General features: G+C 38.2%; 1 protein-coding gene across 1 annotated transcript in view; it reads left to right on the forward strand.

Moving 5' to 3' along the window:
• The window catches only part of LOC136874780 (zinc finger HIT domain-containing protein 2), a 55483-nt gene extending 48842 nt beyond the window's left edge, over window positions 1-6641 (forward strand). The window contains exon 7 of the mRNA XM_067148453.2: window positions 2008-6641. Within this exon, the coding sequence (XP_067004554.2) occupies window positions 2008-2165 (158 nt within the window). The 3' untranslated portion in view covers window positions 2166-6641. The remainder of the gene's footprint in view (window positions 1-2007) is intronic.
• Window positions 6642-14291: the final 7650 nt, after the last annotated feature.

Consider the following 14291-nt stretch of genomic DNA (forward strand, 5'->3'; position numbering starts at 1 on the left):
TTAGTAATACCCGTCGACTGCTGTTCTCTAAAAGAATTTCGAAATGAAAGAGGATAACACGTTTTCGTAATAAATGCGTAAATAACGTGGCCGATAGCAGTTGTTAACTCGTTAAAAATAATTAATAATATAATAATTTTAATGTTATACTGTATTCTGAAATTAAGTAAGAATGTGATACACCTCTAGATATGGCAGGGTACATCACTGATTTCAGAGGATAGTTTATGTTTTCTCATGTCTAGTTAAATTTCGGAAAGACTATTCCCATGTGAATTTTTAGCGACGAGGTTATCATTTCTCTACATGCGTTTCAAATATGTTTTCATGATACATCTATGGTTAAGCTAGGAGATGCCGTTTGAAGAAGAAAACTGACATGTTTGCCACAGAAGCCTCTGGAGTGATACCGTATTTTTCCAAATCCAAGATGACGTTTTTTTCTCAGAATCTGATGTGAAGGGTCGTTTTGCATTCCCGGCCTGACAGTAATGAACACCACTGGCAACTACCGCAGTATCCACGCTGTTTTATTTTCACCCCCTCCCCCTGCACACACACACAAAACTCGTTGACAATACCATTAAGTTTTATATACAGCAGGAATATTTTCGTGATGGATCGTTGTATTGTAAAGATACGTGGAACAGGTATTGCCGGCAAATTTTCAACGGGTTCTCATCGATATTATGATGCCTGTTTTAAGTCAATGGCTATTAAACACTCAGAAATGTATAATAATTGTGCAACCATAAGAAAATATGGCGTAGGCCTAACTAAAGCCAATATTCGGCGTCACTGTGAAGACAGAGATAGCTTAAAAATGCGTAGGCCCTACTATACAAAAAAATGGATTCAATGGCCTGCAACAAGGACGCTTTAAAGAAGCCGAAGATGAAATTTTGAGCTATGTGCACAAAAATGCAAGGGAGGAATTGCCATACCGCGACACAATAAACTCGTTCGTTGGCTTTCAAAGTCCATGATTAGGCCTATACATCGCTAGCTGCTGAAATTGGTCGAATCCGGGAAGCGAGACGTGCGTGTAGCGGCAGCCATATCTGACGCTGAGAGAAAGTAACAGTGTTTTAGTAAGCAAGAATATTTTCCTGATGGATCGTCGTATTGTAGAGAGGCGTGGATTGTGTATTGCCGGCAAATTTTCAATGAGTTCTCTTTGATATTATGATGCCATTTTTAAGTTAATGGTTATTAAACCTGCTGAAATAAAGCATAATTGTACAGCCGCAAATAATACGGCATAACTAAAGCCAATGTTCGGCGTCTACAAATAGTCTAAAAATGCGTACTGTATAAGAAAGACGTATGATTTTACAAAGCACTTTTTAAGCCTTATTAAAAAATTTTGAAGGAAAAAGTGGTCTTGGATTTGGAGAAATACAGTAATATATATTTTTCAGAATGAAATTAAACATAGACTTTGACATAGTATCGGATTTCGAAAAATAACAAATAAGTAAGCCATAGTGTGGATATTATTCATGAAAATGCAAGTTTTGAACAAACTGATTGCTGTTTCATACTGATTTTAATGTGTATGGGGATTTTCCCAACTTTTACATAAAATTGGATATAACAACAATCCGCTATAGCAAGTAAATTTTTCTCCGTTATGAGTTCTCGCTATAACAGACTTCTACTGTAGTGGGGATAGTATGGATTTGGTTGCATAGAAGTAGGCAATGTTGCAAAGTGATTGTTTATACAGTATATTTGAAGATTATAAAATATGAGACACATAGAAGCAGAAGAAACAATGCTGTCTATGAATTCTGGGGTTTATATTTCATTCTCAGGATTTGGAGATCAGATATCATTTCACATTTTTCATGCTGTGAGGATGGAACAGCTAACTATGTAACCTTTATTTCTTCACTTTATGTTTCTGTCATATTCTTGAATATGAAAAGAATGTTTGATTTTTGTTTTTCAACAATTTCTATATCATTTGTGGTTGTCTCATGTTTCTTTCACATTTTCTTCCAGAGATGGTGCCATTTAAGGAGAGCAAATTTTCCAGGCGGTTTGGAGATCCTTCAGCTTCAAGAGCGCCACCGATACCTCCTGGAACAATACGGCAGTATATGAAAAAACTTGAGTATTTCATGTCATGGGCCAAAAGCTATTTAAGTATGCCCTCATAATAATTTTGAATCAAAAGCTGAAAAGTAGATGGAATATGCTACCTGTTAAGATAATGGTGTGATCGAAAGACAGCTCATTGTTTGGAATATTTTAATACATATTCTCCTGTTTCAAAATATTGTCGATAAAGGAATATTACCAAGTGTCATAGTCAAACTGGAGAAGAAAAATTGAGATGAAGAGAGAAAGTCTCAGACTAGAATGCGAATGAAAGCAAGTTAGCTTGTAGTTTTATGTGGCAGTTGGTTTTGTGATCACAGCCGTTAGATTTCCAATTATATCTCGAATCTGAATCACAGAACATGACTTATAATTTTAAAAGTCCTACATTCATTGGACAGGATTTGATCTGTGACTCCCTTGGTTGGAAGCCAATAATGATGTCACTTGACTATCATACACCACATACAAAAGCCTCTCTCTTATTATGAAATAGGATGACAGAATGAAATACTTTTGTCACAATGGTTTCATCACTCAGAGAAGAATCCTGAGTAAGGGGATGTTGCAGAATTGTAGACATTCAGGAGGAAAGTTAGTGGTTAGCTGGTGGTAGAAAAGGAGGGGTTTTGCAACAGAGAGAAGGGAGGAAGGTTAGGAGCAACACCAAGGTGAAACCATCTAACGTTCAGAATAGATCTGGTGTTTAGTCTTGGAAGAAGTATATAATCTATTTACAACTTTTAACGAGGAACCACTCTTCAAAGATAGTGTTGTGGAAACAGGCATATGTGGAAAGGTAAAGGCAATTGTATTGATTGTATGTAGAGTTGAACAATCAATGATTGACGCATGAAGAATATATAAAGTCCTGTATCGGGTATCATCATCCTCTTCAGGTGAGGTGGTAAGTCACAACAAAAATTGATGCAACGTACTTATTGTTAAACGACACGTTCCTGATGAAATGTGACTGTCAATACACAGTGCAACTATCTGCATATTTTTTTAATTTTTTTTGCTACTTGCTTTACGTCGCACTGACACAGATAGGTCTTATGGCGACGATGGGACAGGAAAGGGCTAGGAGTGGGAAGGAAGCGGCCGTGGCCTTAATTAAGGTACAGCCCCAGCATTTGCCTGGTGTGAAAATGGGAAACCACGGAAAACCATTTTCAGGGCTGCCGACAGTGGGGTTCGAACCTACTATCTCCCGAATACTGGATACTGGCCGCACTTAAGCGACTGTAGCTATCGAGCTCGGTTATCTGCATATTAGAATAACATAAAAGAATACAGTGAAATAGACAAGAAGCTGCCATAATGGTTAAATAAATATGTGAAGTGAGGGACACACCTGGCAAGTGAAGCTTGATGTGAAGTACTTCATGGTGTGTCAGTGTTATTGTTGGGGAAAGGCCCTCGGTATCAACCAGGAGATCTGGGGTCTGAATACTGGTGTTGGCAATTTTTAAAAAAAATTTTCTGGACTTCATTACTCTGTTGTGTAACTGCACCATACTAACAGCCTGACCATTTCCTCTCCAAATGCTTGCAATTAGTGCATAGTTTATTATCACTGGCCCCTTGAAGAACTGTTATACAGTTGTAAATATGCTACATGCCATGCATAGCAGGGAATAGTCTTACGATGTTAAGCATTTTCATGTGAGTGCCACTTTGCTCCGAGAAAGTGTACCCGCCTGTCAAGGTCATCAGGGTTCGGGTCCTACTCTATGCATTACTTTTTCTTTTTAACTTCTAGAGTGTTGCATTAACCAAATACGTATGCATTTCCATTCATTGTGAAGTCTGGCAATGTGCTTCTAATTATGTTAGTTCTGAAAAGGCCTGTTTTAGACACGACTTAATACCATGTCCAATATCCATCGGATTGAACAACTTGTCAGAGCTTACGTGCCATTGACTCAGCAAGCTTCCTAAAGTATTCCTGATCAAGGGCGATATCCTCCCATGTGTCCAACATAATGCCCAACCAAGCATCATGCGAACGCAGGGGAGGGTGAGGCCAGTGTTTCTTTATATGGCATTTCCGTCTTGACCACACACATTTTTAAAAAATTTTAATTACAGCATGTTCCATTGCAATGAAAGTACCGTATTTACTCGTGTATTTGACCCCCTCCCCCTGGTTTTTCGGGACAAAGAAAATGAAAAATAAATCTCACATACAAGACCCTCCCCCCAACATAATTCGGCAGAGAAGAACAACAATTCCGCTTCGAAGTAGGTACAACCCTTACTGCAGCTCTGATGACATCGCACTAATTTGTGAATAGTTTTGTCCGTACGACCCATGCAATGAAAACACTCATCGAAGTCATGTGATACATCTGTGTTTCGTATTTAAGAAATGTCCGCCTCTGTAATGTAGGCCTTCTGCAGCTCTGCTGGCATCGCACAAATAGGTGAATAGTTTCGTGTCCGACCTGCGCATTGCAAGCACGCATCATTCGTGTATATGTGTCTCTGTTTTGTAGTTAAGAATGTCCACCAGCATAATGGTTAGCACAATTAGCTGCCTGAGTTTGATTTCTGGTACCGTATTGCCAGATATTTACCAATGGCAGGAAAATTGATATGCAGTAAGAATGGTACTTGCAACTTCATTCCACTGGAGTACTGTCTAAAAAGAGCTTCACCACCTCAAGATGAGGAAACTTTAGTTAAGAACTTATTCACGGTTGTTGCTATTAGTATAGCAGGCGAGATCTTTAAAAAAGTGATCGTTTAATATCTCATAACTCGGGCCAATATAGTTTTTTTGTTGTTGTTATTGAGAGAAGTAGGTTTAAAACATGATAAAAGCAATCCAATTATAACTATTGTTTTACTCGCCAACGTACCTCACAAATAATAATAATAATAATAATAATAATAATAATAATAATAATAATAATCGTTTTACGTCCCCACTTAACGATTTTCGGAGACGCAAAACAAAACATACTATGCAGGCAGTGAACGTTCGAAATTAACCATTATGGTAATAAAACGTGTTACCGCCACACCTGTAGATATCCATAAATGCGGTAAACTTTCCTGTTACTTATTTCTAAACTTCCCGTTGTCGAACTTCTGGCACTATGCGGGCGCTTTATAGAGTACCTACCTAACCTAAACATTGCGACCTCCCTTATCTCATTTACAGCTGTTTGGGTAAATCCTGATGTGATAAATATGGAAAACAAGCATGAAATATACTTTAAAATGAGGGTTTGGCTTTCAATAGCCACAGTTATGCAAAGAACGCTTCCAGTCACTGTGTATTACATTTGTAAATACAACTCGTAACATACGCCAGTTATCAGCTGGTGGTTTGGCATGCTCTCTGCAGCACATCCTTATTTGGAAGGAGTGCTTCTGCTAGACATACATGAACTCTCCAGAAAATCATTTGGGAATAGATTCTCACTGTTTGGCCTCTATAGTCAGGAACAAAACTATTTTTTAAAGTTTCAAAAAGACGGGACCTCGAATGCTCTCAATGCATGGCTGACGAGATGGCAGTGAAGGTGACGTCATTTGCAATGACGACATGCCGGTAGCAGGGAAGTTGGCGACACAGGACGATAATTCAAATCACTCATTCTCTTTGATTCAAATGAAAACAGTGATTAGATTTACTCAGGTTTACTGTGCAGTAGGCCACTGCTCAACTGACAAGAGACAAATGACTGGCCGTTAAGTTCTTTTCTATCAACATTGCATAATATGATAATACGATACGCTTATCCTTTTTCTCTACGGGGTCGAGTATGAAGTGAGACGAATTTTCGTAGCGAATTTTTACGACCGTATGCCCTTCCTGACGTCAGCCTAATCAGAGGAATTAATGAGATGAAACGAATGACGTGATATGAGTAAGTCAAACTGACTATATATGTAGGCCTAAAAGTAGTGTTCACCATTTATTGTCTTTTTACATTTAGAAATACTGCCTTCCAATGAAAATAGCCAGTATAACTCAAATACATTCATAATGTTGTAAAAGAATGGTGTAGAATGTTTACATGTATAATTTATAGCTTCTTATAGCCCAGAAGCCATGTGTTTGCTGCACAAAATTTGAGGTTATTGCATATTGGAAACCCCCCCCCCCCCCTACTTTTTGGCTGTAAACGTGGAAGAAAAAGGGGTCTAATACGTGAGTAAATACGGTAATACTACATGCTTTATATACAAATTATTACACTTAAATATCCATAAATTACACTCATATTACTGTTTTATGGCTGGTTGCTACAATCTGTCTTGTAATTAACATGTTTTAATTTTATACTATTTTTATTATCATACTACTGTATTGCTCCTGAAACCTATTTAAACATATTAAATATTTTGATTTATATTATGTACACAAACATCTGATATTCTGCTGTATAACTCTAGAGTTTATCTAAATTAATTGAATTGAAATATAATATTCCTGTGTATAACAGTGCATAAGTCTGATTTCATCAAATGTCCATTTTGTACATTTATTTATAATTCTATACCTAAATATTTCTCTTTCTAGTTTAACACATTTAAATAATAAATGATCCACCGTTTGTTCTTCCTTTCCACAAGTGCATAAGGGACTTTTTTTATTTTATAACGGAAGAAATATTAATAAAATTTTCCATGTCCTGTTAAGATAAATCATACCGCCACAGACAGGAACTGCCTATGTTTATTTGCTACCATCTTACCCACACGTGTTCAATGGAGTCCTGTTCTCAAAACCAACCTTGAACATGACCGTTTGCGTGGATTGGGCAGTTGTCTTGCACAAACTGTACTGCCTCATCGCAGCAGTGGTTTCTCGCTCTTCTTCTTCTTGTACGATATCCTCTTTGGATGTCAGCTGACATCAGGGCAATCTGGTTCTCGTTCTCAGCAACTTGGAAAAGAGTTGTGGTACTGAGCCCATACCATTCTCGTAGATTTCATAGCCAAGATATATTCCTTCTTTCCCTACTTCTCCTTCCTTCAATTTTACCTTGTGAGATAAGCTGAAGGAGTCTTTATTTATCATTTTGAATGATATGCCCCAAGTCCAAAGTACTCGAGTTTTTTTTTTTTTTTTTTTTTTTTTTTTTTTTTTTTTTTTTTTTTTTGCATAACTCCTAGCTCTTTGTTCAGGTGTTGGAACACTGTAGTGTTACGTATTCTGTCAACCTATGATATTCTGAACAGGCATTGGTAGCAACACATCTCAAAAGATTGACTTTTTTTGGTTGTGTTCTCTGTTAGGGTTCAAGTTTTGGCACCATGAAATAAGACAGAAAATACATAACACTGAAGTAAACGGAGATATAGATTGATCGTTAAGTACCTGTTGCAGAGAAGTTTGCTCATTCTCTTGAATGCAGTCCTCGCCTGTTCAATCCGGGAGCTAATTGCAACATCATTGTTCCAGCTGTGATCAGGTACGCTGCTAAGACACTTAAAGCGTTGGACTTGCTCCAGTGATGTGCCAACTACTGTTGACAGGTTGAATGACATGTTTGCTTATGACCATTACTTTGATTTTTTTCTTGTTTAAACGCAGACCTTCTGCAGCACTGTGTTCAACCACATAGTTTAGTAATGTCTGCAGATCTTCAGCACTTGTTGCAAGTAGAACAGTATCATCTGCATATCGCATATTATTTTCTGTGATCCCCTTAACAATGATACCCTCCTGTTTTCCTTCTAGTGCTTCAGAAAATACCCTTTCAGGTTAAGTATTGAAGAGGAGTGGAGATAGAACACAACCTTGCCTCACTCCTTGCTTTATTTCAATAGCACAGGTGTTCTCACTCCTGGAACCATACTATTCTGCAGAATGTGCCATTGGTCCAATGTGAGATTGTGATCTATCAGATGAAGCACTCCACCCCCATCAGACAATATCCACCCCCAACCCGACACAGGTATGCAGCTACTACATGAACATTTGACTATATATCTTTTGTCGTTTTGTGGTCCCAGTGACCTGTAAACATGAACCGGCCCAACGTCCGTGGAACAGAAAGAAGTCTCGTAAGAAGATGATGTATGGACTCAATTACAATTTAACTCCCTCTTGGCAAAGGCACAGTGATCGACCAACTGTTCATCGGAGAAAAACTCTTTGGCAGCAGCTTTTCTACAATGGAATCCAGCTTTTTGTAATCATTTATGGACTGTGTATAGACATCCAGCAAGATTGGATGCCCACATGATTTCCTCCTCCCCCTGTGGGTGGGGGACGCAGGTGAAAATACACCCACGGTATCCCCTGGCTGTCGTAAGAGGTGACTAAAAGGGGCAACCAAGGGGTGATTGTATTAGAACCATGAAACTACTTGTGGATAGTACCATCATGCTGGGAACACCATGGGTCACCTTTACATGCGGGTAGTACCACTATGTTAGGTACACACTAGGTTTGTGATTAGTGGTAGCAGAGAGTGGTTCACTGTGTGTTTCCAGTACCCATGAATAGTACCATTGTGAGAAACACCACTGGTCTGGGCGTTGCCTGTGATTAGTACCACTATATGAGCGACTCCGCGGGGCTGCGTTGCCCGTGATTAGTACCCTCTATAGAGGAACACCACGGGAATACCGGCACCCGTGATTAGTACACCTAGGTGAGGAACACCATGGGTTTGCATTGCCTATGAGTGGTGCCAGTATGTGAGAAACACTATAGGTCTGCATTACGTATGTGACGCACAGTACTTGTGAGTAGTACCATAATTTGTGAAACACTGTGAGTCTACACTACTTTTGATTAGTTCCGCAACATGACAAATACAAACCTTGGTTCTACTTTACTAGCGATAAGTACCATTTTGAGGGGCTGTTGATTTGGATTTTGGACCCCTTTAGACAACAAGCATTCTCGATTCAGGATTGTGCTTTAGAAGCAGTCCCTTGGTCAGTAATACTATTGTTTATGATAGTTTCTGGGTCAGATCTACTGATTGTTTTAAATTCATATCCATCCATTCATTCTTCATCACATTTTTTTGTTCTGGTCTGTGGATGATTTTGAACTTTTAAATTGTCATTACATTTCGTACCATTAGGGGCCAGTGACCTAGATGTTAGGCCTCTTTAAACAACAAGCATCATTGTCGTCATGATTTCCTCCAAATTTAGAGACGGGTTCTCCTGTGAAGTTTCAACTAACCTTTTGTGTTCTTTCCTAGTAGAAACCTACTTTAAACCAATGCCTGGTAGAAATCCAATGTCCTCTGACACATGCCACTGCAGTATCCATCTTAGAACAGCCCAAGGTGGAATGACACTTCGAATCGCTGCCTCACGAATACTGAAATTGCAGTGTTGGATGAGAGCTAGCACTTGCTCTCATGACGCATGTGAATAATGTGCTATGTCAGAATGGAGTGAATCATTTAGCATTGAAATTACCTCGGCCAAACTTGGTGTGTTTGTTGCCTGACATCATCACAGTATCACAAGAAAAAAAATCATTCACGCTAGGATTCGAGCCTTAGCTGTTATGGTAGGCACAAATTTTGTAGCCTACAGTTGACCCATTGTGCTACATGGGAGCAAGACGTGTGTTTATAATTTCTGTACCTAAGTAGCTAGTTTAAGTTAGCCCTGTGTAACAGATGGATAATTTTTAGAGAGACATATCAGGGCTTTCAAAATAATGTGGTATCACGTAATACCCATGAGTGAAAAATTGAAATAGTGGCAGAAAAAGAGCAAACAACGAGACACGTCTAATTATCTTAGTAGCAGCTAGAATATTCTCAAGTGTCCATCATCCATAGATTATCGAAACTGTTATCCAACAGGTACCCTCTGTAAAGCATTTCGAGAGATTAGAGAGGGGGTATAAGCAATACGATTCGGGAGATTGAAGAAGTGTAGGTGACAAAACACAATGTAACCATTTTCTGGAACACTGTAGTATAAGGTGTCCTTGGAAATAATTACATTAACAACCGACACAGAGTGCTTTTCACAGTGGAAGCATATACTACTAAATGGTACTAAATACTGCTTGTACTTAAATATGATTGTGGGCTTGGTACCCACGAGGAGTCCAGGTTTAGTACAAAACTATTAGGTTAAATCATAATATGTTTCAGGGACCAACAGACAGTAAATTTATTCTAAATAAAATTGTGGTAACAACAATATGAATTTCTTTGGTTTAGTGTAGAAGTAATATCACAAGCTTCACTATATTTCCAGAAGCTAAGATTGCAATCTGATAATAGAGCTCCCTTTTAACCTCAGCACAAGGGAATTTTAAAAATGTACATGGAAGGTAAACTAAGTTACAACTTTATCTCAAATAGAACTTATTACAAAATTAAACGAAAGGTCGATGACAGATATCACTAATGAACAATTTATCATAGGATTGCATAACCTCAAAACAAGGGTTAGGAATAATTGACTACTTTTCTTTTTAAATTTGGAATCATGGAATTAGTCTAGAAGAATTTTCAAAGGTAGATTTCAACTTTTACGAATTAGAACTCGTGTACAATACAATACAATACTTTTAAATACACTTCACCCATAAAGGGGTATAAATTTTCTTCTTTGACTAGAAAAAGCTATAGAAGAATTTCAATGGTTTAACCTAGTGACCCAGTTATAGCAAAATTGCTTAAAGAGCAATTACAATTGTAGTTGGAGAAAGTGAAAACACCTAATAAAAATCACTGTTCACATCAGAGGCATGATGTAAGTTCAGTCCAGTAGAATCAACCTGAGAAAGTTCAACAAATACTTCCATGGTCTATAGAGTAAAAGGTTCCATAACACAAATTCACAACACTTGTTGAAAATGTCGAACACATGCTCTGTGAAGTATGACAGGTACTATCAAGGGGTAGGAAGGGTCCACCTATTCAATACTATTACAGTAGTTTGTATGTTGTCTCATAACACTGGGACTAGCTTCGACCTCATATATATTGGTTCATCTTCAGCCATGCTCCAATTGGAAGACGTAAGCACACATATAACCAATAATGATATAAACCTTGTTATGACAATTTATAGTCTTAATTTAAACCATTGATGAAGTCTGAATAACATATCTACACTTTAAACTAAATAACACATCAAAAATGTTGTGGTTGAAAGTGAACTATTTTGTCGTTTCTACAGCAGCCATTGTTTTTGAGGTGATCTGGGAGTTAGTATCCTTTTCTGTGTAAACACTGATATAATTTAAACCATTGATGAAGTCCGAATAACATATCCACACTTTAAACTAAATAACACATCAAGAGTGTTGTGGTTGATGGCGAATTATTTTGTCGAGACAAGTCCCAGTGTTATAAGATAATACACAAACTAATAGTATTGAATAGGTGGACCCTTCCTACCCTTCGATAGTGATACAGACCATAATGAAATTCATAACTCATGACAGGTAGACAGCTCATACCAAAATATATTAAAAGGTTCAAGACTAAGAAAAGAAGTGAGAAGAGTATGAGAATGAAATTTTAGCTCTGAATAATTTGGGCCCAGAACGTGTACTCCTCACATCTGAAGTGAAGACAGATTTAAACCATAGTGAAACAATGCAACTCAAACGGGTATAATTTGAAGTACCAGCTTCAGAAGATCAAGATAAAATGGAAAGAAATTTCTCCTCCTACCTTATGGCGATAGATTCAAATGAAGTCGTCATTGTGCAAAATAGTGATTGGCATCACCAACATGACTGGAGCAACAGACTAGGTCTACCCTTTTGAACGACCACCAAATCACAGACAAGGGTTAGAAGGTCCAAACCCCATCGCACAATAGCTCCGAAGGGCCATGGCCTACCAAGCGATCGCTGCTCAGCCCGAAGGCCTGCAGATTATGAGGTGTCGTGTGGTCAGTACGACGGATCCTCTCGGCCGTTATTCTTGGCTTTCTAGATTGGAGCTGCCATCTCACCGTCAGATAGCTCCTTAATTGTAATCACGTAGGCTGAGTGGAACTCGAACCAGCCCTCAGATGCAGGTAAAAATCCCTGACGTGGCCGGGAATTGAACCCGGGGCCTCCTGGTAAGAGGCAGGCATGCCACCCCTACACCGTGGGGTCAGCCAGGGTTAGAAGATGCTAACAGAATAATTAATTCCATTTTCCATACGCAGTAGCGTACATCATTGGGAGTAGACGAGTACTGGAGTCCGGGCGATAATGCGGAACAAGAAGAAAGTTTTAGAAAGAATTATGGAAGAATAATGGTGGAAGGTAAGGATTACCTTACATTTCATAGTGGTGTATGCTAGTGCAAGTGACGGGAGGAGAGAGAAGGGAGAGGGGAGAGTAGAGTTAGAGTGACTGACACAATAATGAGAAATATGGGCTGTGTTTCAAAATGCAATAATGCATCCAGTTGACTGTACAAAGCTGAACATACTGTAGATGGTAGATGACGTGGACTTCCTTATATTTCATGTCTCCAGAGATGCGACAAATTTTGATTGCTCATTTGTACATGTTTATATGATTTTAGTTCATCTAAAATACAAAATAATGTAATAAGTTAGTGCAGTTTGTAAACGTTCTCTGAATATGATTGGTGAGCCAGCTATAATGACAATGTTTGGGTGTTCAGTCCGTAGACTGGTTTGTTGAGGCATCTATCCATGTCACCCTATCCTGTGCCAACCTTTTCATTTCTACATAACTACTCTATCCTCCATCTACCCTAATCTGTTCATTATATTGATGCCTTAGTGTACTCCTACCATTCTTACCACCTACCCTTCCCTCGAAAACGAACTGAACTACTCCTGGGTGTCTTAAGATGTGTCCTATCATTCTGTCTCTTCTGGTCATATTTCACCGAATCTCTCTTTTCACCAATTTGATCAGTACCTCTTCATTCGTCATTCACCTTCATCATTCTTCTGTAACAGTACATTTTGAAAGCATCTGTTTTTCTTTCTGAGCTAGTTATTGTCCATGTTTCCTTCACATACAGTGCCACATTCCAGAAGAAAATCTTCAAAAACATCTTTCTAATTTCCGTATCAATGTTCGAATTGAGCAAATTTCTTTTCTTAAGAAGGACCGTCCTTGCTTGTGCTGGTCTGCATTTTGTATCTTCCTTACCTTTACCGTCATTACCCAAGTAACAGTATTCATCTGCTTCCTTTAAGACTTCATTTTCTAATCTAATATTTCCTGTATCAACTGACTTCAATTGACTGAACTCCATTACTTTTGTTTTGGATTTATTTATCTTCATTTTGTACTCTTTCTCCAAGACTGTCCATACCCTTCAACAATTTCTTTAAATTTTCTGCAGACTCGGATAAAATAACATTATCATTGGCAAATCTTAGAGTTCAGTTCCTTCTCCATAGATTGTGATTCCCTTTTAAAATTTTACTTTCATTTCTTTTACCGTCTGTTCTGTGTAAACATTCAAAAGGAGAGGGGACAAACTGCAGCTTTGCCTCACTCCTTTTTGGATTGCTGCTGCTTTTTCATAGAAAGAATTATGGAAGAATAGTGGTGGAAGGTAAGGATTACATTACATTTCATAGTGGTGTATGCTAGTGCATGTCACGGGAAGGAGAGAGAAGGGAGAGGGGAGAGTAGAGTTCGAGTGACTGACACAATAATGAGAAATATGTGCTGTGTTGCAACATTATATCATTTAACACCTTTAATGTCGTAGCTGACTCATCCTGTATCTTTTTAAATGTAGTCATAAATTTCTTTCTGGGTTTGCTCAGAAAATAATGTAAGATTTCTCAAATAGTTTCGTTACCTCAAATAACGTAAACCATTTAAAATGTTGAAAAAAAATGTCACTTTTGGTTATGTTACCAAGGGGCTCGCAATCTAACTTGCAGTACTTTTCTAGGGAATCAACATCTGCTGGGTAATGGTACTTCATTTTCTTCATTGGAATTACACTGTTTTCTACATCCAGCCTTAAACTTACATGCATCATAAATTCAGCACCGTGATTATTTTGAAAATCGGACCGGTACTTCTGAAGAAAATATATTCAAATCTACTTCGTATGCTAGCTGTGGGCTGTCTTGTTGGACTGAATCACAGAGCAACTGGCTAAAAGATGTGTTACATATGAAACATGAGCTGTTGGTATCTAGATTTCCTTGACCTTCTTCTGACAATCAAGTATTCACTCACTCACTCTGGTGCACCTTTAAATACACTATGATAACATTGT

This window comes from Anabrus simplex, chromosome 5 (genome assembly GCF_040414725.1).
Source record: "Anabrus simplex isolate iqAnaSimp1 chromosome 5, ASM4041472v1, whole genome shotgun sequence".
Taxonomy (NCBI): domain Eukaryota; kingdom Metazoa; phylum Arthropoda; class Insecta; order Orthoptera; family Tettigoniidae; genus Anabrus; species Anabrus simplex.